General features: G+C 37.3%; 1 protein-coding gene and 1 long non-coding RNA gene across 2 annotated transcripts in view; one reads left to right on the top strand and one right to left on the bottom strand.

Annotated features, from left to right (window-relative positions):
• Positions 1 to 1,330: 1,330 nt before the first annotated feature.
• TDRD6 (tudor domain containing 6) lies at positions 1,331 to 13,968 on the bottom strand. Its single transcript, XM_037519840.2, has 5 exons — positions 7,944 to 13,968; positions 6,377 to 6,507; positions 4,980 to 5,069; positions 2,572 to 2,635; positions 1,331 to 1,911 (listed from the first exon to the last, which is right to left on the bottom strand). The coding sequence occupies exons 1-5, from the start codon at positions 13,966 to 13,968 to the stop codon at positions 1,787 to 1,789; spliced, it is 6,435 nt and encodes a 2,144-aa protein (XP_037375737.1). The 3' UTR covers positions 1,331 to 1,786.
• Positions 13,969 to 14,273: 305 nt separating this feature from the next.
• Positions 14,274 to 22,902, top strand: part of LOC119252539 (uncharacterized) — a 16,200-nt gene continuing 7,571 nt past the window's right edge. The window contains exons 1-2 of the long non-coding RNA XR_005126840.2: positions 14,274 to 14,415; positions 14,849 to 15,008. This is a non-coding gene — a long non-coding RNA (uncharacterized LOC119252539). The remainder of the gene's footprint in view (positions 14,416 to 14,848; positions 15,009 to 22,902) is intronic.

The raw sequence follows: 22,902 nt of genomic DNA, 5'->3' as shown, positions 1-22,902 counted from the left end.
TGGGAGTAGAAAATCAAACAAATGGACTTGATAGCTTAAAAATGTAGGCATTCATACATGTGGGTGTCATTGAAAGTATTTTTTGATTCTTAAGGGATAAAGTATATGTTTTGTACATTAAGTATATATTTTTTGGTCTAAGTTACGGTTTTGTTCCCATGCATTCTCCATAACTAAGTTGAATTAAGCCAGTTTAAACAGGAAAAATAGTACTTAGTCAGCAAATCTCCTTAATGATTAACAGTTAATAAGTAACTACTACATGTTTGGATTTGGCACCTCAGGCCCATCTTAGTGCTTTAAGGTAAAAAAACAAACAAAAACCCTTTCCTTTAGAGAAATTTGACTTCTCCTATCCTATAGCTGTTCAGAATAAAAGTTTGAAAATAGGGAGTTAAACTCCTTAGCATGAAACCGAAGACTTTCTGTAATCTGGCTTTACTACATCTTCTCTGACCTTTACTCCCAGTAATCACAACAATATCTCCTGCATGAGTGAGCCAAACTTGTTCATTATCAGAGGAAGAGGAACACAGAAACGATACTCATCTACCTCAGTTCACTGAAAGCCCACCCACCTTTTAAGGTTCTTGATTCTCACCAGGCCTCATTCCGGGTGTGATAATGTTTCACGTACATACAACTTCCCCCCACTTCCACACAGTAAACTTACCCTTCCTCACTTTAGAACTGGATAAATATTCCCATTCTTGATATCTCAATGCCAAAAGGAGAAAAGGATCCAATGGGCTAAGGATTTTTTAAATAACAATTACCTAGCATCGTACACATTAGTATCTTTAAGGGAAAGCAAGAACTTTTTTTATTAAATACTGCTTTTCAGTCACATTACATAAATTATTTGTAATCTTAAAATCATTGCAAGAAAGGAGTTATCTTCATTTTGCAGATGAGGAAAATCAAGATTCAAAGATATTACAGAACTTGTCCAGGTTTGGTATCTTGCAAGCAGCATATAGCTAAGATCTGTGTCCTAAAGATAGGACTTTCCCTACCACATCCATTCAAAACAATGTTTAAAAGAATGGGTTTTGAAGTTAGATGGGTCTGGGTTTGATCAAGCTACTGAAACTCCGAGACTGGTTCCTTGACCATAGGTAAGTTTTTTAACTTCTGTAAAAAGCTTCCATTTTCTCACCTATAAATATGGATATTAATACTTAAAGGTCAAGGATTGAATGAGAAAATATATTTAAAGTACTAGCTGAGGAATAATTAAAAGTCACCACTTAACCATTACTTCATTCCCCCAATTATAGAGTTGTGGTTCCATTACTATTGATGTTCCAGAAGAACAGAATTTTATTTTTCTTTTTAATGAAATTGGATCACCATGCCTTTCAAGACAAACTTTTATTCAAATGTTGTCATAGTAGAATACATTCAAATTCAAACAGAACATTTCGTCAAATGGTTAACTACATACATAAGGCAAAGCCACAGAAAGAAAAAAAAATCCTGCAGAAGTTATTGCTACAAGTAGCATCATATGATATACTTACCCTAAGCCTATAATTTTCTATTTTAACTTAAAAACACTATATCCAAAAGAAACCAAAATAGCTTTTTTTGAAATGTAATGGTAGCAGATTGTTTAGCAAAATAAATCCTCCCAACTGATTAGAAAAATAACACATTTAATAAAGCCAGGGAAAGATGCCAGATTCAAGCCTATGTAGCAATGCTACTATAAAGACACTGCATCATCAAACTGAGATTTGGGTTTTGACACATCAAATTTTTCAAAATTCATAACTTCTTGAGGTTATATGTTCTCAATTTTCTCACTCTCTTGGTCTGGGTAAGATGCTACTTGCTTAAGAGCAGCTCCCAACTGACTGGTCACCTCTGGATCCACGGGTATAGCTGTATCAACTTCAGACTCCTTTTCTGAAACAAGCCCCAAGTTAGGAAACAAAAACAAGAAAATTATTTATATGAATGCTTTCATGACAAATTTAATGTCTTCTAAAAATGGGAACTGGAGGCAGATGAGAGTTATTCCTATAGAAATTTTTTTTTCTATGTTAGTATTTTGATTTTCATACTACATCTACTATCAAACAAGATTATCTAAAATATTATAAAACCGGCTACCAAGAATTGGTTTCATTTGCAATGTGCCTCAAGTCTAAAAATCAATGAGATCACAATAACAAGGAATATCCAACAAAATGAATCTTTTTCATGTAAAAAAGCTAAAAATCTAGGAAGAAATTTAAAGAGATTATTTAACACAAAGATTATTTGAAAATGTAGAACTAATTAACACTGAGAAAAATCTTTTAAAATATGAATTTATCAGATTCACAATTCAATTTTTAAGATTAAAACAAAAAATTATTTCCTATAATATAGCAACAAATTCTCTTCTTAGCTTTTTATCCTCATAAGCATACTTAATATTTTCAGCTAATGTGTTTTATTTATTTCTATTACTAATACATACGAAAATTGATAGAGCATTTTTATGTGGGGATTCAGGGTCACAGTATCTTTAAGATTTGGCAATCTGGGTGATAAAAATATTTTGTTTTAAAAATACAATACCTTTAATTGCAGTATCATCTGATGACATGAAGTAAAGATCTTTCTCCATTGTTTGGAATATAGCCTAACAGTAACAACAGGAATCTTTGGGTTATTACCAATTTTCTGTCATAGGCACAAAATAGTTAAAATCAGAGAGGTGACCAGAAATAAAAACAGGAAAAAAGGGAAACCACCAAAAATGATGCTTTTAAAAGTTGTCAGTCTGGATTTCATCATGAAGAATTGCCCTAAGAGCAATTTTTATTTTTCAAATACTTCTCTGGAATATCTCCAGTGGAGCACCACACTAGGAGTAAAGTACCACTTTGCAATATTTAATCCCTAAATTTAACAAACCTGATATCTGGTGCATTCTTCAAGGGGCTGCTATTCAAACAAATTACTGGTGGTAACCTATAATGATTTTCTAAAGACTTAATGAAGAAATACATTCCTCCTATATTTCTTCCAATAAATAATAGTGGTATTTGTATGCCCCATATTTATATAGAAATTAATGCTTGAGACATAATTCATTTGGAGAAGAGAAATTGATCAGATTCTAAAAACTGTAATCAGAAAAGTACCTGGATCTTAGTGACTTGATATATCACAAAAAATAGTCCTGCATAATTTAACATCTCATAACATTTGCTGTTAAAAGAAAACCAGCTCATTTGTAGATAAGCATCCATAAATCTAAGAATTTCTTCAACTTTGAAGAAAGAATAATTTTAAATTCATTATTAACCAAATAAAAAATATAAAGTCTCTCTTGTATGCAGATTTCTGTATGTTTGCTAACTTGCTTAGTTAAAGCCAGATGTAGCTGTGTCTATATTGTTTTATGTTCATTTTAAATTGCCTGAAATGGTTCTCCTCTATTTGGGCAAAGGGTGGTTTATTCAAATTGAATCATGTTTGTATCTACGCGTTTGGCTGCAGATTTTTGAAAATTAATGGATGGAAGTGATCAGAATGTAAAAGAAAGTTTAAGTAGACAATTGAGCCAATGTAAGGAAAGCAGGTTGTTATTTCTGATAAGTAAACACAAATGGAATTAATAAAAGATGAAGAAAGATGGCCAATGATTTTTTCATTGCAAAAATATCAAATGACCACATGTCCAACACCAGGAGAAACGAGTTAATAAAAAAACTGAGCAATGGAACCAGGACAAAGATGCTTTGTTATCTAAAGAGTGTGGGCGGGAGGAAAGGTTATGTTTTCCTCTCTTTTCTGTATCTGCTTCTCTCCAAAGCAGCTCAATCAAGCAGAACTACAGCAACACACAGAAGGAAACCAGGGAGACCATTCTTTCTGATGAGAGAGTCAGAAAAAGGGGCCACTCCAGGCTATATAAAAGAGGATCCTGGGAGCCAGAAAGTGTGGAGGAAATCTCAGCAAAAAAAGGAATTAGAAAATTTGAGCCCCAAATACTGTAGGTGAACTGATATAAACCCCAAGGTCACCCCTGAACTATGTATATGAAGAATAGAACTACTAAGTAAGCATAGCAAAGTCTTTAATGTCCACTATGTCCAGACCACTGCTTAAGTCACAGATCAACTCCTGAGTGACTTCTGTCTTGGACACATCTAAACGACCCAGCAAAAGCTTTGAAAACTAAACTGACACTGGAACCACCAATCACAGGAGCAGAGAGAGAATTTTTGGTATAAACCTGATGAGTTTGATCACCTGCTAAATAACAAAAACTTTAATATTTTTCAGAAGACTTTAATAGGATCCAAAGTCTTACAACACAATAAGTGAAACCATGCAATATTTTTATTTTTCCTGCTAACTTATTTCACTGAATGTAATCCCTTCTAGCTCTATTCAGGTTGCTGCAAATAACATGAGTTTATCTTTTTTTGATTGCTTACTAATATTCCATTGTGCATATGTATCATATCTTCTTTATCTAGTCTGTTTTGGGGCATTTTCATTGTTTCCATATCTTAGCTATTGTTAATAGCGCTGCAATAAACATAGGATTGAAGGTTTCCTTGTGAATTGGCGTTTTTGTGAACTTTGTGTTTATTCATAAGAGCGGAATTGCTGGGTCATATAGTAGCTCCACTATTAGTAGCTTGAGGATCCTCCATACAGCTTTCAATAGTGGTTCCCCACATTTTCTGCATCAGTTATTTATATTATGAAGGTCATGAATATGAAGCAACTTTCAATTTTAAATTGCAGAATGAAAATCATTTAGTAACACATTAATAAGTAGATTTCATGCAAAGGGATACTTGGCAAAAAGGCCAGAAACGCTGATTTTGTTAGTTTTCGTTGCTGTTGTTACAGTATTACTATTTTTCTACATTATCTTAAAAGACAAGGGCTTTGAAAATAGTTTAAGCTACTTTTCAAAATGAAGGACAATGATCTCATTAATTACAATTTGTATAATTCTATACCTCAGATGGACTCTTATCTAATTTGGGTATGCCATTCCAGACATTCTCAGGTTTCACTATCTCCTCCATACCATCCGAAAGGTTCAAAACCTAGAAGAGAATACAGAAGATTTGATAAAAATCTGTCCATTTCCAAAAACTGTAGTTTATGTACCATGACAATACTTTTAAAATTAAATACTTAAAAATCAATATAAATGATTTTATTAAACTTCAATCTGGTACCAACTCAATAATGCTTCAGTTCTAAAAACATATATTGAATATCTATTCTTAGAGATCAAATGGACAAAATTTAGATGTCAAAAAGTTTAAAATTTAGTATAGAAACAGAACTCTAGACAGATAAAATCCAACGAGTACAGATTTCTGCTGTAGGGTGTAGAGGAATATTATACAGGTATAAAATTTATTTTGGGGGGCAGGAGGTAAGAAAATAGAGAGATTTGAAAAATAACATTGTGAATGTTTCCTGGAAGAGGCAATGGCTAAAGCAACCTTTTAAAGATAAGTGGAAATTAATCAGTTTGGGAAAGGGATGGATTCTGGCAATCAGGCAAATTGAACTGCATTCTTAAACATATCAAAAAACCTAAGCAGAATAGTATGTCTGAGAGAAATCAAACAGTTTGATGCCCATGTAATATAAATTTAAAAAACATAAAGAGTAAGCCCTAAGGCTGATGAGGTACACAGATGCTCCAGTTTGTGGGACCTCTTTTGCCACAGTAACAGTCTTTAGTACTTTTCGATTCTAGGCCGCTGGTCCTCAAATGTTAAAGCTATAAGTACCATACTGGTGCTATTCTCAGAATTCAAAATCAGCCAGCAAGGGCAAAGTCCAAGAATCTACAATTTAAGAAAAACAGCAGGTGACTTTGATATAGGTGGTTTTCAAATAGGAGAAAAATAATCAACTGGAAGTTCCCAAGAAGTTTTACAAACAGGAATGACGTAGTCAGATTTGTATATGACAAACTTCCCATTGGCAGTGTGTGTGGGGGGGGGGGGGGGGGGGGAATCAACTGAAGAAAGAGTAGAAGAATTAAACTAAATAGAAAGTTACTAGAATAATTAGGTTGTGAAATGAGGGGTATAACTAAAGCAATGGTATTAGGTATAAAAAGTTTCAAATAAGACATAAGTAGGAAGTGTGAAATATAGTGATTGAAAGGATCTCACTGTTAAGGGATATAAAAGGGTGTAGGATAATTTCTTGCTAGAATAACTTTATATGGACTTTTAAAATGATTTTTTTTTTTGTACTGCATCAAATTACCAGGGGGAAATAAGCAAACATCTGTTCTACTGCATTTTCCAGTCTGATAAATGTTTGGTAAAATTTCCTTAACAGTCTGTAAATACATTTTCCGATAAAGTATTTCACCTTTACTTACCCTTGTGCCTTCTTCAGCAATTTCCAAAATCTCACATTTAGACCATGTATTTCTTAGACTTGACCACACAACACATTTGGATCCAACAGTAAATCCCTTCAAGATGTAGATGTTCTCTGGTTGAGCTGTCACTTTAAAAGAGTAAGACTCAATGCATACCTCTTAGTTCCTTAATCTTATATAGATAAGCAAAGCATTTACTAATCCACATTTACTATTCCTATATAATCCTATATTCCTATAGATCCCTATTATATTTCTATATAATTAATATCATGGAATTAGCACATTGGTACAATATTTCTATTTTTCTTGATTCCATCTTTCCTCTATAAATGTCACCATGGAATAATATGATTTCTAAGGATGAGAATATGATTTCTAACATTGAAATTACTAGCAAAGCTGGTTCTTGCCATCTGTGGTGTGGTCTAGGGTTACAACAGCCACTGCTAGAGGGAAGCATCATATTGTAAATGAGCAGACATTAGTAACACAAAGCAATTACTGATTAAACTGTGACAATGAGGACTAAAAATTAGGGCATGCCACAGAATTAAAACAGTTTGAAAGTCTATTTAAGGCATCAAAATATAGGGTTCAACACTGTACGAGTGTACAATCTGTGTTTAGTTTTTAAAACTACGTAAATAGACGTACATATGAAGGGAGAAAGCTAACAAGAAGGAAGACTACCACAGTGGGAACAGTGGTCATTGCTTGGTTCTAGGTTAAGATAATTTCCATTCTTCATACTCTACTTTTTCCTATTTTTTGCACAATGGTTTAAATTTAACAATATAAAAATGGACATTTCAAAGTCTAACACTGATACTTAAAACACCCCGAAGGCTGTCTTCTTGGTAGTCAAGAAAATAGCAATAAAAATAAATTTTAACAAAGTTAATGGTTGTTAACTTTTTTGGTTAATCTAGGTTATCTACGTCTGATTGTTGGCAAAGTATTTCTAAAAACTTAGAAGAAGTGAAATTCATTTCTAAATGAATTACAAGATACATATATGAGTCAAATAAGTTAAATTTGAACATGTTAACGTGATCTAGAGCACAAATTCATCTTCATAGTAGTGCTTAGCAAAGAAACACTGCATGTTTTTAGTCTTACCAAAAAATATAATTTTTTGATTTTAAAGGTGATGTCTTCACATTTTAAATGTGATTATTCTCTGGAGGCAGACTTAAAGCATTCTATTTTTAAACACACAATTAATAATTCAGCATTTCACCCAGCATATAAAGTATTATTTAACATTGATTTCACAATTCAATTTCCCCACATTAAAGATAACTTTCATAAAATCCAAATCTAACTAACTTCCCGGGCATTAATCTTTTCCCCAAAAACATAATTTTTAAAATTCGTATAAATATTGTCTCTTCTTTAAGATGTACAAGTATGTAATTTTGAGAGCTACTAAGTTAAATTCAAATAGAAGTGAAAGAAATCTTTATGTAGTTGATAAAAATGTCAGATTATAATGCTGTATACCTGAAACTTTTATGATATTATCAACCAATCAAATACATGTTACAAAAAATTCACATACCTGAGACACGATCTGGTAAAGCATTATCCGTTTTCCTCCCCTCTCTGGATTCTTCTTCAGGGAACAATGAAGTCAATGATGACATGACATCTCTGGGTTTATAATCTGTCAATACTTGTTTATATATATTCATTTCAACATGCATTTTGGTATCACAATTCTTTCCGTGTAGATGCAATGGTAACCTATGCTGGTCATCAAAACACTCCACACAACTAGCCTTCCTTGGGTCCTCAGTTCCCATGGATTCCTGGTCTTTCTGATTAACTTGTAAAGAAAGACAGCTTACTTTGTCTTCTAGACACAGCGGGGCTGTAGGTAATTCGAGTTGCGGCTGTTTCTCTGCTTCACAACTGAGTGGAAGCGGCACTGTAAATGGCCGCAGTGCTGCTTCTGTGTCACAGTCTTGAGGAGGTGGCACCAGACTTAACTCTTGTTTCTCTTCATCACCGACTAGAGAATGCTGTAACTCAATGGATTCTAGTTCCAAGAATTCTTTTGATTCATCATCAGGAGAAAGTGGCAGCTCAAGTGAATTAAGTTCTAATATCTCCTTTGTTTCACTCATGTGCGGCAATCGTGTGTTAAATCCTGTAAGTAGGTTTTCATCGTCAAACTTTGTGTTATCAACCAACTGGCATTCCATTTTACCTTCCAGTACCTGAGTACCAATTTTATCCATGCACGGATTTTCAAAAACTTCAAAAATGTTATCAGCATCAGGGTCATACAATTTACTTAGTTTAGTTTCAATCATGTTTAAATCCTTTCTAATTCTTTCAGAGAGCTCATCTGTCTCTGGTTCTACATAGAGTGTTTTCTCATGTCCAGCTTTAGTAATTGGTTTCTTAAGTCCAACATCATGACTGGGGGACCCCATTAGCGTGGGGCTTTTTTCATAGAGCAGACCACTGTTAGCCATCTTAGAATATTTCTTCATTTTCTCATTAATACTTTCACCTTTGCTTTTTAAGTCAACAATTGCTAAAGGGATGTCACAAACATCCCGTTTGACCTCCAGTATTGTTATCTCCAACACATCTTCAGTTACTATTTCATAAAAATAGTCATTTCCCTCTTGTGGGCATGCACCTTCTGAAATATTAAATCCTGAGAGGCAACATGGGAAGGCTTGCATAGGAACAACCAAAAGTCCAGGAGGAATGTTCCAGAGTGCTTTTGGGTCCACACAGTCTTCAACATTTCCAAAGTCCACGAGCCTGACAGATACAAGATAGTCTTCACAAATGTTGGTGATAAGTGCCCTATAATAATGTCCATCTTCTCGATACCTCACTATGCAAGGATCTCCAATGCGAGGACATGAGATGTGACTTCTCAAATCTGTTACTTGTTCTCCAGCAGTTTGTACTTGTGCTTCTAAATAGTGAAGTTTCTCAGTATCAGCAAACTGACACCAAAAATATTCAGGTCCATCTATCACAGTGGCATAAGCTCTGACCATCTTCATCTTTGGGTTATACCAGTGAAGAAATACTGACGTGTCAAGGTCTGTTTTGTTGGCAGGTTTTGAACTGGAACCTTGACTTATATGGGTAGAAAGTCCTACTTGAGATGTTTCACTGGAAGCATATGTGTTAATCATATCTTCTGCTATGACCCCGTGTTCATCTGTAAGAATAACTTCCCATCTATCTTGAAATTTAACAAATTCACATCTTATTTGAGCCTCATCTGTCCTTCTGGAAAAGTAATGCATTATTTCCTTCGAGTTTAAAATCTCAGGAGCCCAAAGTCCCCGTAAGGAACAGTGAATGGCCAGACCTGGTAACTGTGCATTTATAAGGTCAAGCTTACCTATCTTGTTAGTATGAATTATGGAAACATTGCCATAATCTATAAATTGGACAGAGAGAAGGTCATTGGATTGTTGTTCCTTGATCACAGCACGATACCACAAATTATCATCTGGAAAAGTGGCACATATTACATCTCCTTTTTGCAAAGCTGGACCTGTATAATATTCGGGCTTTGTTCGAACATCGTTTAATCTCTCTGAAAGATGATTGATTTCAGCTTCATCTTCTGTAAGTTGAACATAAAAGTCTGAAAGATCATTTATGTGAGAAACATATACAGTTGCTTTAAAGCCGGGAACTATAGTTTTCTGAGGGAACTTAGAAAAATTTAGAGGCAAATCTGTATTATGTATGTCTCCTACTTTTCTCTCTGCAAGAGTGGCTTCTAATTTTGTGGCTTTCAAAGGCAGTTCAGCAAAACCTTCTTTCTTTACTGCTAATGGAAACAATTGATTATTTTTATTTTCAACAGAGTCCTTATATTGAGAGTGTAAGTCTGCCTTTGTTGAACTCTGTAAAAGTTTTAGTTCTTTACATGCTGATCTGATCTTAGGGCTGTGTAATTCTTCCAAGACCGCCATACTGTGTAATTTGTTCCCTACTGATTTACTTAAATACTTTGTGGGTGACAACTTTATGTTTTCCCTCTTTATTTCAAGAATGTCAGTTGTAGACTGGAGAACTTTACTTTCCTCTTTTTTTCTTGTCTCACTTTTGTAACCAAGTAGCTCTAACTTCTCATTAATATTAGCATTAATTTGAACACTATCATCATACAGTTCTATAATCAGTCTCCCATCTGGATCTTTTGCTACGACCAAAGCCTTCAATGATTTATCTAAGACTGTCTCCTTAAACCATGCTGTGATTTCTTCTGGTATATGATCAGGAATATCAGATAACGAACACTTAACAGCTTGCATGGGCAAAAGTAAGACATCATAGGCGTCACTAGGGATTGGAAGCAGATCATCATTTGTTACCACATAAATGTTCCCAAAATCAACAAAGAAGATGTTATTTGGTTCTTTTTCTATTATTGTCCCCCTATACCAGTTGCCATCAGTATACTTGGCAAGACATAAGTTTCCAGGGATCAAAGTACTATTTTGTAAATTCAGCAAAACTTTACTGAGCTGTGCAATGCTGCATGACAACTGCCCTAAAATATGTGCATTTCTTCCCAGTTGGCAATAAAATGTCCAAGGGTCATCAATGTGTGTTATATACACTGATTCTTCACTTCCAATTTTCATGTCATGTGTAGAATAGTAGTAAGAACGTAGCTGAACAGAGGACTCCAGAGGCTTCTGCAGTTTTACTGGTCGTGCAAGTCTCTTTTCTACCAGCAAATAGCACACACTCTGAAAGGGTGTTAGCAAATCCACAATATTAAACAATTCTTCACCATGTATTGAAGCCAAAGCAAATATTGTGCATTTTAATTGTAGATTGCTTCCCTTTGCATTATCTATAAATTCATTAAAAGCTTTTATTGCCTTCTCATCCCAAACCAAGGGATCCTGACCAGTTGGTTGAATTAAATTGTAAAGACTGCACCTAAAAGCCTGAGCCTTTACTGTGAGAAACTCTTCACTGATTGAATAAATATCCTTCACAGATACCTTATCTTTGTCTCCATAATCTACAAATGTTACCTGGACATGCTCTGATGATTGTGGCCCAACAATCAGAGCTCTGGACCACTTTTCATTTACTGTCCGCTTTGCCAGACAAGCAGGGGTCGTTCCTTGGTAAGGGGTAGCTGTGTGCATACAATAGTCCTGAATATTAGACATCAGAGTTCTAAATCCTGGCATATTTTTGGCTAGCTGGCACCAGAAACAGCTAGGGCTTTCAACATAAGACACTCTGACTTCCACGGTACTTCCAACTTCTAACTCTTCTTTGCTAGAGCCTGGCTTCACTTCTAAGAAATTCTGTACAAGAGGAGAATACACCAATGCTCTTTTTTCTTTTTCCTGCATAGCTAGTCCAGCTGAAACATTTGTAACAGCTGTTGTGTCAGTCAAAGCTTCTGAAACAGATGTAGTTTTATTCTCTCTCTTGACTTTCTGTTCTACTTCTACCTTCTTGGCAGAAGCAACTTTGTTATTATCTGAAGTAAACTGATTTGAAGCACTCCCTGGTGAGTGGGAGTGGGGAATTAGGGGAACATTTTCCTTTGTGTCAAATTCCTGATACTTGGCATACCCAGCTTGAGCAATGACCTTGCTAATGTTTTCTTCCCCAGTTCTTGATTCATCAAGAATCTCAATAACAAATTGATTATCCTGCTTATCGAGGACATGGATAACTAATTCCTTGTGGAGCACAGTCTTTTTAAAAAAGGTAATTGCCTCCTGGCTCCAAATTTTCCCCAAAGGCCAAATGTCAGCGAGGGTGCACCGCAGAGCCAGGATTGGGAGCCGCCTGAACTGGGGAAGCAGCATCCTCACATCATACCAGTCCACATTTTCCGAATTGCCTCGGTCGACCAAGAATACATCCACACTCCTGTCATCTAATCGGGTGACTATTGCTCGGAAATAGCCATTTTCTTTCCATTTGACACAACAAAGGTCATCAGGTTCAGGTTTCAAAACGACACCATCCAGCTTAGAGGCAGAGGAATAGAAACTGCACATTCTCCTCATCAACTTGCTGAAAGTGCCATTGTGTTTCCTCAACCTAATCCAAAACTCAGAAGGACTTTTGACAAACTCTACCTGGGCATCATAGAAGGCGTTCATCTTTAATCTGATAGATCTTAAGGCTGGGAGTGAAATCTCTTCATACACTTCTTCAGCAGGAGACTGAGACTGAAGAGCAGTGTCTGGTTCTTCCTCCTCTTCCTCTTCCTCTATCCCCTGGCTCTGAAGGAATCGGTCAGCCAAGCAACAGGACTGTACTCCGAACACACAATTAAGGTTAATTCCATCTTCTCCATACAGAGTGACGTAATACACATGCTCAAAGGAACAGTAAAATTCAATCTTTGCATTCACTGCCTGGCCCAGTATCAGTGCCTTCAGGTCACCGACCTGTGACCGAGACCAGCCTCTCCCACCGTCCCAGAGTCCATACAAAGCGCAAGGGTAGGTGACCACCGGCATCCGGAAATACTCCGGCAGCAGGTAGCGCAGGCTACTGCAACTCACTAGCTCCTTCCTTCCGTAGTCTACGTGCAGCACCTGGGCACAGCGCTGGGGCCGAAAAGTCTCCAGCAAGAGCGCCCTGTACCAATGTCCATCCAACCCACAGGATGCACACGGAGAGCCCGGCTTGTCTGGGCTCTCCTCCCGCTCCTCCCAGGTGGCGCCAGCCAAGCTGTCATCGCTGGTCCTGGTGGAAGCCCGGTACACCTGGGCCATGCTCTCGGAGAGGCGGCGGATCTCCTGCGAGAGGCTGCGGAGCTGGCAATGGATGCGGTGCGGGTGGCACACCTGGGTGACCACCACAGGCTCCGTCACGCCTAGTTGCAGCTGGGGGTAGAAGAAATCCAGGCTCGGCGGCTCTTGCTTGGGCGGGACTCGCGGGAGCACCGGAGTCCCGGGGCCCAAGCCAGCCGTGGTGGTCTCGAGGGAGCGCTTGAGCAGCGAGCGGAAAAGGCTGTCAGGCACCTGCCGGGCCAGGCCGAGCTCCTGCATCTGCTGGAACAGGCTGGGCACCTCCAGGAGGACCAGGCGATGGAGGAGCAGCACATCCAGGACCCGCCCGTGCACCTCCTTGCCCTGCAGGCTGCTGAGGAAGTCCACCGCGCTGGACGGCCAGTGCTGGGGCTCGCCCCCGCCCGCCGGCACCAGCCCGGCCAGCACGCAGCCCAGCACCTCGGAGGGCAGGTGGAAGAACTCGCCGCGCCCGGGCGCCAGGGAGCCGGCGCCGGCCGTGATGGTGCGGCCCTCGTCCAGCAGGAAGACGCGGCTCTCCTGCGCCTGCCGGCTGACCACGCGGCAGCGGTGCCACATGAGCCCCACCTGCACCAGGCACAGCTCGCCGGGCGAGGCCGAGGCGCCGCCCAGCGCCCATGGGCCGCGCGTGGCCGCCGCTTCCTGGATCTCCAGGCTCAGCCGCACGTACTCCTCCCGCCGCTCGCCCACCAGCCCCCAGAGCTGCACGGGGATCACCTCCGGATGCACGTCCACGAAGGACACCCGCAGGGCCAGCGAGGCCCCGGGCGCCGGCAGGCTGGGCGTCGAGCACATCGCGGGCGGCCTCGGCTCGCTGAGCTGCCCGGGCCTCGCGTCCGGCCCCGCCGCGCCCCCACCTGCTGCGGAGAGTCCCGCACACCCAGGCTCAAGGGCCAAGCGACGGATGACGCTCCGGGCGCCGCGCCCTCGGCTTGGGCCCCGCCGCCAGGCTGGGAACTCGCGCTGACTGGTAAGCCCCGGGCCCCACCAACCGCCACGGTTGCGCCGCCGCGCAGGTATCTCCGGCGCGTGGCTCTCGCTTCCGGCCGCGGGCGGCGGGCCCGGCCCGCGTCGGGGTCTCACCGCCCGCGGCCCCCGGGGTGGTCCGTGCAGGGACCAGGGCAGGGACCACTTGCGGTCAGGAGGGGTTTTGGGGTTCTCAGGGGCCTCTCAGGGAGGTAAGAGGTGGCAAAATTGGGAGCCGCCTGTTTCTCCGAGCTGTTGGACTCTGGAGGCTGCAGGGTGAGGCCCAGCAAAGGGTTTGGGGGAAGAAAAGAGCAGGAGGTTGTTACTTTCATGCAATTTACTCCAACTGGGCTGTCCTCCAGGCGAGGCGCTGGCCCTTGGGAAAACTGGAAGCAGACATGGAGATGCAAGGGCCGGGGCCTGGGCCTCGGGGCCTGAACTCACTCACGGAGAGCCCTGGGTACTCCCAGGGGGAGGCCTTGCACCCCGCAGGGGCGGGGGCTTACTTGTGCTGCACCTCATGACTGACTCCCAGCAAGGTGTTAACACTCCCTACTTTGAATCTGTGTGATCATTTGCATTGATCAGTTTGTTATGAGGGTTAAATACAATATGGGATTGGCAGGTTGTTAAATGTTTTCTTGCCCAAAATTATCGGGTATGTTCTTTGCTCTTTTGTTTGCTGGACTCTGGCATCCCAACTTTGCAGGCATTTATTTATGAACTCAAGCAGCTAGCACAGAACTAGACTCGTCAAAAGGAGAGCAAAAGGAATGGAAGAAACAGGGCGTCCAACTTGCCTTGTCTACTGTGGTAGAGGGCCTCCAGGCTGGATGCTTGTTCTTTTTCCTCACCTGCATCTTACCAAGGTAAGCCTTAGGAGATTTGTCAAGGGCAAGGGAATGGAAGGGGGGAAAGCACAATTAGGTCTACATTAGAATCGTGTCCATTGCAAAAACCCATTCTTGGGAGTTTCTCACAGTTTGCCTGCACTTTTCCACTTCACTCATTCACATTTCAATCTATTAGGAATTCAATATACATAAAATCAAGACAGTGCTTAATTTAACCCTGGCCTAACAGTGTAAGTCCCAGCGTCTCCATCTATGGGATTCACCGCCACCATGTGCCTCTAGGGCCTCCTGTGCTTCCTTAAGGAGGGAAGTGGGCGCTTCCACGTGATGTGGCAGTTGTCTCTAGTGACTGCTACCACAAATGTGTTAAGTGTATAGAGTTGTGAATGGATGTCACCACAGCTAAAATATGAAACGTTTACATTATCCAGAAAATTTCCTCATGCGTCTTTGCAGTATATATCCACCCCCTCCCATGGGCTCAGTCCTTGCCAACTACTCACCCCATAGTTTTGTCATTTCCAGAATGTCATGTAAATAGAATAATACAGTATGTGACTTCTTGTGTCTGACATCCATCACCTAGCATAATACCTTTGAATTCATTCGTGCTGTCTGTAAAAATAGTTCATTTTTATTGAATAATTTCCATTGTATGGAATGCCATATTTATTCACTAGATGATAGAGTTTCAGGTTATTTCCAAGTTTGGGTAATTATCAATATTGCTGATATAAACATTCATTTCTAGGAATAGTTTTCCTGGGTCATGACAAATATATGTTAACTTTATAAGAAACTGTCAACTTTTTCCCCCAAAATGACTATCATTTTTCATTTCTATTAACAATATGAGGTGCTCTGTGTCCTCATAAGCAGCTGGTATTATCAGTCTTTTTATTTAGACATTCTTCTATTCTAAAATGGAATCTTATTTTTTTATTTGTATTTCCTTAATAATTTTGGATATTTTTCATGTATTAATCTGCCATCATCTATCTTCTGATCAAGTTCTTTGCCCATTTTTTTACTTTTGAATTATAAGAGTTCTTATATATTCTGGATATGTCATTATCAGATAATGTGTTCTGAACTGTTTTCTATGTTTTGTCATTTCATTTTCAGGTAACACTGTCTTTTGAAGAAAAACTTCATCATAATTTTCATGAGATTAATTATTCGCATATTTTTTCTTCCTTAGGTAGTAGATTTTGTGTTTCCCAAGAAATCTCTAAGCCAAGAGTTAAACACTTCAGTTTTCTTGTAGATGTTTCCTAATTTTAGTTTTTGTATTTTAGTTCTAATTTTAAGTCTTGTGATTCATTTTGAATTAATTTTTATAGATGCTGTGAGGGGACTAGAGGTTTTGTTTTATTTTTGCAAAAGATTATCTGATTGTTATAGTGCCATTTATGGCAAAGACTATACTTTCCTATTTAAATTAGCTTGGCACTTTTGCCAAAATTAATTGACCACATATTGAGAGGGTGAGTATTCCTGGACTCTATATCCTGTTCTTTATGCCCGTACCACACAGTTTTAATTATTATCCAAAGTGCTTAAATGTGAAATTAAGTAACAGAATCCTTCAACCTTTCACCCTCAAAGTTGTTTTCACTGTTTAAAGGTTGTGGATTTTCCATATGCATTTTAGAATATACTTGGCAATTTCTGCAATTAAAAGATAATCTGTTGGGATTTTTTAATAGGATTGCATTGTAGGTAGAGTGCAATTCGAGAATTGTCTTTGGAGCAATATTTAGTCTTTCAGTCCATGGTCATGGCTTACCAGCCCATTATTTAAGGTTTTCTTTAATTTCTTTCAGCACTATTTTGTAGTTTTCAGTGAAAAAATATAGTTCCTAAGTGTTTCATATTTTTAATTGTAAATGATATTTAAAAAAAATTAGTTTCTAATTTTTCATTGGCGGTATAAAATAGTATATAATTTTTGTATATTGACCTTATATCTTGTGACTTTGCTAAAACTCACTTATAAATTCTAGTAGATTTCTTGTAGATGCCTTGTAATTTTTTGCACAATTATCTATGAATAAAGGCAATTTTAGGTCTTCCTTTCCAAAAGACATGTCTTTTTTTTCTTTCTGGCTTCATTGTATGACTAAGACCTCTAGTACAGTTTTGAATAGGAATAGTGAGAGTGTATATTTTTATGTTGTTCCTGATTTAGGGAGCAAGCCTTTAGTCTTTCACAAGTACAATGTTAGATATAGATTTTACTTAGATGCCTTTTATCTGGTTAAGGAGGTTTCCTTCTTCTCCTAGTTTGTTGAGAACTTTTATCATAAGAGAATATTGAGAAGATGTTTTTTCCTTGTTAATAAGGTAAATTATATTGATTAGTTTTTGAATGTTATATTCCTGAGATAAACCTCAATTAGGTATGATATATTATCTTTTATTACAATACTGAATTCAGTTTGCTAATATATTCTCACATTTAAAAAATTTTTTTTAAGTTTTATTTTTTTATGCATATAAAAGCTGGGGTGCAGGCCAGAGATGCAGGGGGTGAGAGGATATACCAGAGACAGAGTGGGGAGCAGAACAGGCAGATTGACTGAAATACACTGCTGAGGGGAGTGGCAAGCAAGATAGGAGAGGTCTGCTGCGCCATGTGGGTCAGCTCCCTGGCTGGGGATCATAGTGCTGTGTGTTAACCCCTTGAGCCACCAGAGGGGCCCCTTATTTAATTTTTAAAATGTTTTTCAGACTTTTGTATTGTAGTAAAATATACATAATCTAAAAATTAGCATTTTAACCATTTCTAAATGTACAGGTTAGTGGCACGTTCATTAAGTATATTTACATAGATGTGCAACCACCACCATCTCCAGAACTTTGTCATCAATCCAAACTGAAAGCTGTACCCATTAAATTCTGACTATTGTCTTCTGTTCCAGCCCATGGTAACCACCACTATATTTTCTTTTCTGTTATTGTGGATTTGATTATTCTAGGTATTTCATATAAGTTGAATCATATGAGATGTGTCCATTTATAACTGGCTTTAGCACTAAGCATGTTTACAAGAGTCAACCTTGGAGCATGTCCCAGAATTTCCTTCCTTTTCAAGGATGACTAGTAGCCCATTATATGTTTATGCCACATTTTATGTATTCATTCATTCATAATGGACATTTGACTTTTTTTCCTTTTGGCCATGTGAAAAATGCTGCTATGAACATTGGTTCAAATCCCTGCTTTCAATTCTTTTAGGTATATGCATAGAGATGTAATTGTTGGATCATATGGTAATTCTATATTTAATTGATTTAAAAATTGGCATACTGTTTGTTGTAGTGGTTGTACCATTTTATATTCTCCCCAGCAATACCCAGGTATTCCAGCTTTCCCACATTCTCACCAACATTTGTAAATTTCTGGGTTTTTTTTTTTTTTGCTTAGTAATTACCATCATAATGGATGTGATGTGGTGCTCATTGATTTCTGAATCTATGTATATGAGCTATTGAACTATAGTTAACATTTTTTAATAAACATATTTATACATTCTGTAAAATAAGAAAAGAAAAACAATGTGAAATCATACAGTCCTGGGGTTTCATGGCTATGGTACTGGGTGTGGAGTGTACCGGAGAATCTTGAAGAAAGAGCAAATTGTGAAGGCAATGGATTGGTTCAAAATACTGATTTAGTATTGGAAATTTTAAGCTCAAAAGGACTGTGGGCTATCCTGGTAGAGATATATAGTTAGCATTTGAGAAAAAATGGCTAAAGCTGAGAGTAAAATAAGGACCAAAAAGATATAATGGTAATATTTACCATTTATTGAAATGCCAATTATGAGTTTGGGAATTTCTAGCCTAAACTGAGGAGTTGAGTTTACAAAAAAGTTTTCCTTTCTGGAGAGAGAATGAAAATTGATAAAATGGCTAAGAACAGAACCTTGAGGAACAAGATGTTAAGGGGTTGGCAGCAATTAAACAGCTTTAGAACAGAACTAAGTTAATAGCAAGCACTCATAAATTTATTGTAATGGGGGATGAGCATCATTTTTGCTAATGTAAATATTTGAAACCTGACATTCTGAATTAAACCTAAATTTTCTATTTCAATTGTGGAAGTAAAAAATTAAGATCTAAAAATTATCTCCAAAATGTTTATTATTTTAACTGAAAAATGTACCACACCAGGACAAAGCAAAGCCCTTAACAACCAATTGAGAATTTTAAAACATTTATTTTAAAAATCAGAATAATACACTATATTTACTCACAAGTATTCCTGTTTGTTACCAGATATTTTCAGCAAACAGACATCTTTAAGCATCTTCATCTGCTTTTATAAAACCTTCAAAGTGGCTCCTGCTGCTGTTGACAATCACAGCAGCCTGTTGGGGGTAAAGTGTGGGGAGAGAAAAATAATCATGTATTCTTCAAAGTTCAAAAATGATGAAACACTTGAGTGGGTAAAAAGGTGCACTTGGATGGTATCATTGAAGACCAAATTTATGATATAGTTTTCATACACTCCAAACTGAAGAATAATATAAACCCAGCACATAGGTGTTAACTATTAACCAGCCAGTTTGTATTATTTAAAACTATTACATTCTTGATCTTTGTGAACAGCTATGAAACAGATGAATTATTAAAATTTTAATGGCTATAAACATTTAAACACACATATATTTGTTGAAAATGTAATTGAACACTGAATATGGTAAAGAATTTCATGAAATCACTGTTCCTAACCCAATGTAGTTATTCTGAAGATAAAGGGAAAACATCATATAACATAATGATACTTAATATATTTTACTCTCTCCACTGCAAAAAAAAGCATTTGAATTCAACCAGTACCTTTTAAGTGGCTGCTATTTGAAGTTTATAAAGGATACAGAGATGTAGTACATGGTCCTAGGTTTCAAGCAGTTCATTCTGTTTAGGGGAAGCAGACATACATCCATCCAGACAGACATCCCTAGTAGGGAAAGCAATGGGAGCACAGAGATGTTAAAGATGTTGAAGATTCAGAGATCAGGTGGTATGTGATCATTCTAGCTACTAAAGTAGGGATTCAAACAATGACAATGAAGCTGACTGTGTGATGACAATGGACATTTAGGTAGAGAGCACAGCATTGAACACTGTATGAGAAACAGCAGGTGAAGAACAGCTTCAGAGAAGTAAGTTGAGCAATGCATTTACAAAAAGGTAGTGTGCAGACATGCTGTGAAATGCAGAGTTTGAAAAGTGGGGTTGGAATCAGATTGAGAGGGTCTTTGATATAATATTAAACATTTTTATTTTTATTATGTGTGTATGAAGGTAATATTATGAGGTGACATGCCTGGAGTTACCTGAAGGAAGATAACTCTGCTAATCTGTGAAGGATGGATTTTCAGATGAGACAAGCCAGCCATATAAGATTGTATTAAACTTAAAGGTTTAAATGGACCTTTCCCAATCTTGAAATATGAGAAATAATTTCAATCCAGGAAAGATGAATCCCAGTAATTTTTTAAATCCTATTTTTCACATGTCGATATAATGGCCCCCTTCAAATATATGCAGTTAAGATTCTAGAGTTCAATCACTTTATCCTAAAAATAACTGAAAAATCAAGAGAAGTGAAGTGACTTGTTGATCATAGTTGTATTACTCTCAGAAAAAGACCCGAAATAGGATAAATGTCATTAGGATTCGTGCTCAGTCTTTCTTTGTCATTACCTGGTATTTGTAGAAATGTATATTCACTTGGCATTCATCTTTACAGACTCCTGGTATAATTGGAGGGAAGAGAATTTAATGTCCCTCACCAATTTTTTCAATCACCAAATATTAAAGTTTTAAAATGGAGATCCTGTGTAATCTATTTTCATGAACAGAGAACGTATACAACTTTCAAATATAAATAGTTGTATCTAAACATTTGAAGGTGATGTAATCTCATTTTTTTTACATTAAAGACGTAATTGAATGTTTCCCTCTTAGCAAAGTGAGAGAAATTTCAGACTAGTCTTATAATAGTCACAGATCCTTAAACTAACAAGGACAAAATTGATTCATGTTAAATGTAACTATGATCAATTTTCATTGAGTACCAAATTAGTACTACTAATGAGAGTGAAGATTTCTATAAAAATAAGACATGTCTCTCCCACCAAGTGGCCCTATTACTTGGCTTATAATTAAGTAGGATTTTGAACACTTGATAAAGACACATTATTCCTCACTAAAAACAAATTTAGAAATGTTATCTCTTAGTTTAGTTTTTACACAGCAAATAAATTATCATTAAAACAAAAAGACACCCTACTGAATGGGAGAAAGTATTTGTACATCATAGACCTAACAAGGGGCTAATTATCTGAAATATACAAAGAATTCATACAACTCAGCATTAAAAAAATAACCAATCAAAAATAGGCAGAAGAGCTAAATAGACACTTCTCCAAAGAAGACACACACATGTCCAACAGGCATATGAAAAAATTCTCGTCATCAGCTTATCTTAGGGAAATGCAAATCAAAACCACACTAAGATACCAACACACTCCAGTGAGTGTGGCCCATATCAAAAAGACCAGCAACAAAAAAGTGTTGGCAAGAACATGTAGAAGATAGGAACAATCTTATACTGTTATTGGGAATATAGACTTGTGACTAGTCCAGCCTCTATGGAAAACAATATGGATGGTCCTCAAAACATTAAAAATAGATCTAACATATGATATAGTAGTCCCTTTCCTGGGACTATCAGGAAATAATGATAATTAAAATTATAATAATGAATAATGATAATCAAATAAATATAATAATGAATAATGATAATTAAAAAAAAAACAATTCTAAGTGATATGTACACAGCTATGTTCATTGCAACACTGTTTACCAGTCAAATTATAGAAACAACCTGTGTCCAATGACAGGTGAAAGGATAAAGAACATGTAGTATATACATAGTGGAATACTAGTCAACTATAAAATGTATGAAATCTTGCCATTTGTGACAATATGGATAGGATGCAGGGGATTACACTAAGTAAAATAAGTCAGAAGTAGAAAATCAAATACCAGATGATTTCATTTGTATGTGTAATACAAAGAAACAAAGCAAGGAACAAATGCAAGCACACCAAAGAAAACCTTTGAAATCTGTCAGAGAGGAGATAGGAACCTATAGGGGAGGGGGCCCAAAGGATTATGGTGGAGGAGTGTTAGGGCTTTGGTGATAGATGTAGCGTGATACATACTTTTGTAGAGGTGTGAACCTACATACCTAAAACATATACAGTGCTGTAAATGAACATCTCAATAAACATAATCTTTAAAAAATTGATCTTTCTACTGCATTGCCTTTGAGAGTTAAAAAATGGGAAAAAAATTTAAAGGATTATTTCAATATATGCTAATTAATTTATACATATAAATAACTATATAATTAAAAATAACTTTTTCACTGAGAAAAATGATTTGGGAAGGGAAAAAGAAAAGAAGGAAAAGAAACTTAGAAGTTAATTGTTACCAATTACTGAACTGAAGAGAAATATTCTATATTACAGTATTATAATAAAGATAGAATAAAATGGTTAAGCCTTCCAGTATGGACACAAAATTACTGAAAATTGTATTCCTTTTTTTTAATTGTTAATTACTCTGGAGAACAAGAGGATTCAAATTGTTCAAAATAAAGCAGCATCCCAAGATACATTCATGAATATTATTTTAATGGAAAAGAATGAATACAATTGGATATATCTTGGTTATACAGGATTTGGTCTAATTATAGATTTGGTCAGATTATGGAGGGTCTTAATGTTCAAGCTAGAGCATGGTGACTTCACTCTAAAATTTATGCTAATGGCAATTCAAATTCATTTAAGATGTACAAGACAAAATATGCCATAATGAAAAATCTC

The sequence above is a fragment of the Talpa occidentalis genome, unplaced genomic scaffold (assembly GCF_014898055.3).
Source record: "Talpa occidentalis isolate TD23 unplaced genomic scaffold, MPIMG_talOcc4v2.1 talOcc4.2, whole genome shotgun sequence".
NCBI lineage: Eukaryota > Metazoa > Chordata > Mammalia > Eulipotyphla > Talpidae > Talpa > Talpa occidentalis.
This window is presented reverse-complemented; position numbering and strand designations above follow the sequence as displayed.

Coding starts and splice junctions, on each gene's coding strand:
- TDRD6 (XM_037519840.2), bottom strand. CDS start 13,968: ATGTGCTCGACGCCCAGCCTGCCGGCGCCCGGGGCCTCGCTGGCCCTG. Junction 5,070..6,376: donor TTGCTGAAGAAGGCACAAGG/GTAAGTAAAGGT, acceptor ATTCTCTTCTAG/GTTTTGAACCTTTCGGATGG. Junction 1,912..2,571: donor AGATGATACTGCAATTAAAG/GTATTGTATTTT, acceptor GGCTTGTTTCAG/AAAAGGAGTCTGAAGTTGAT.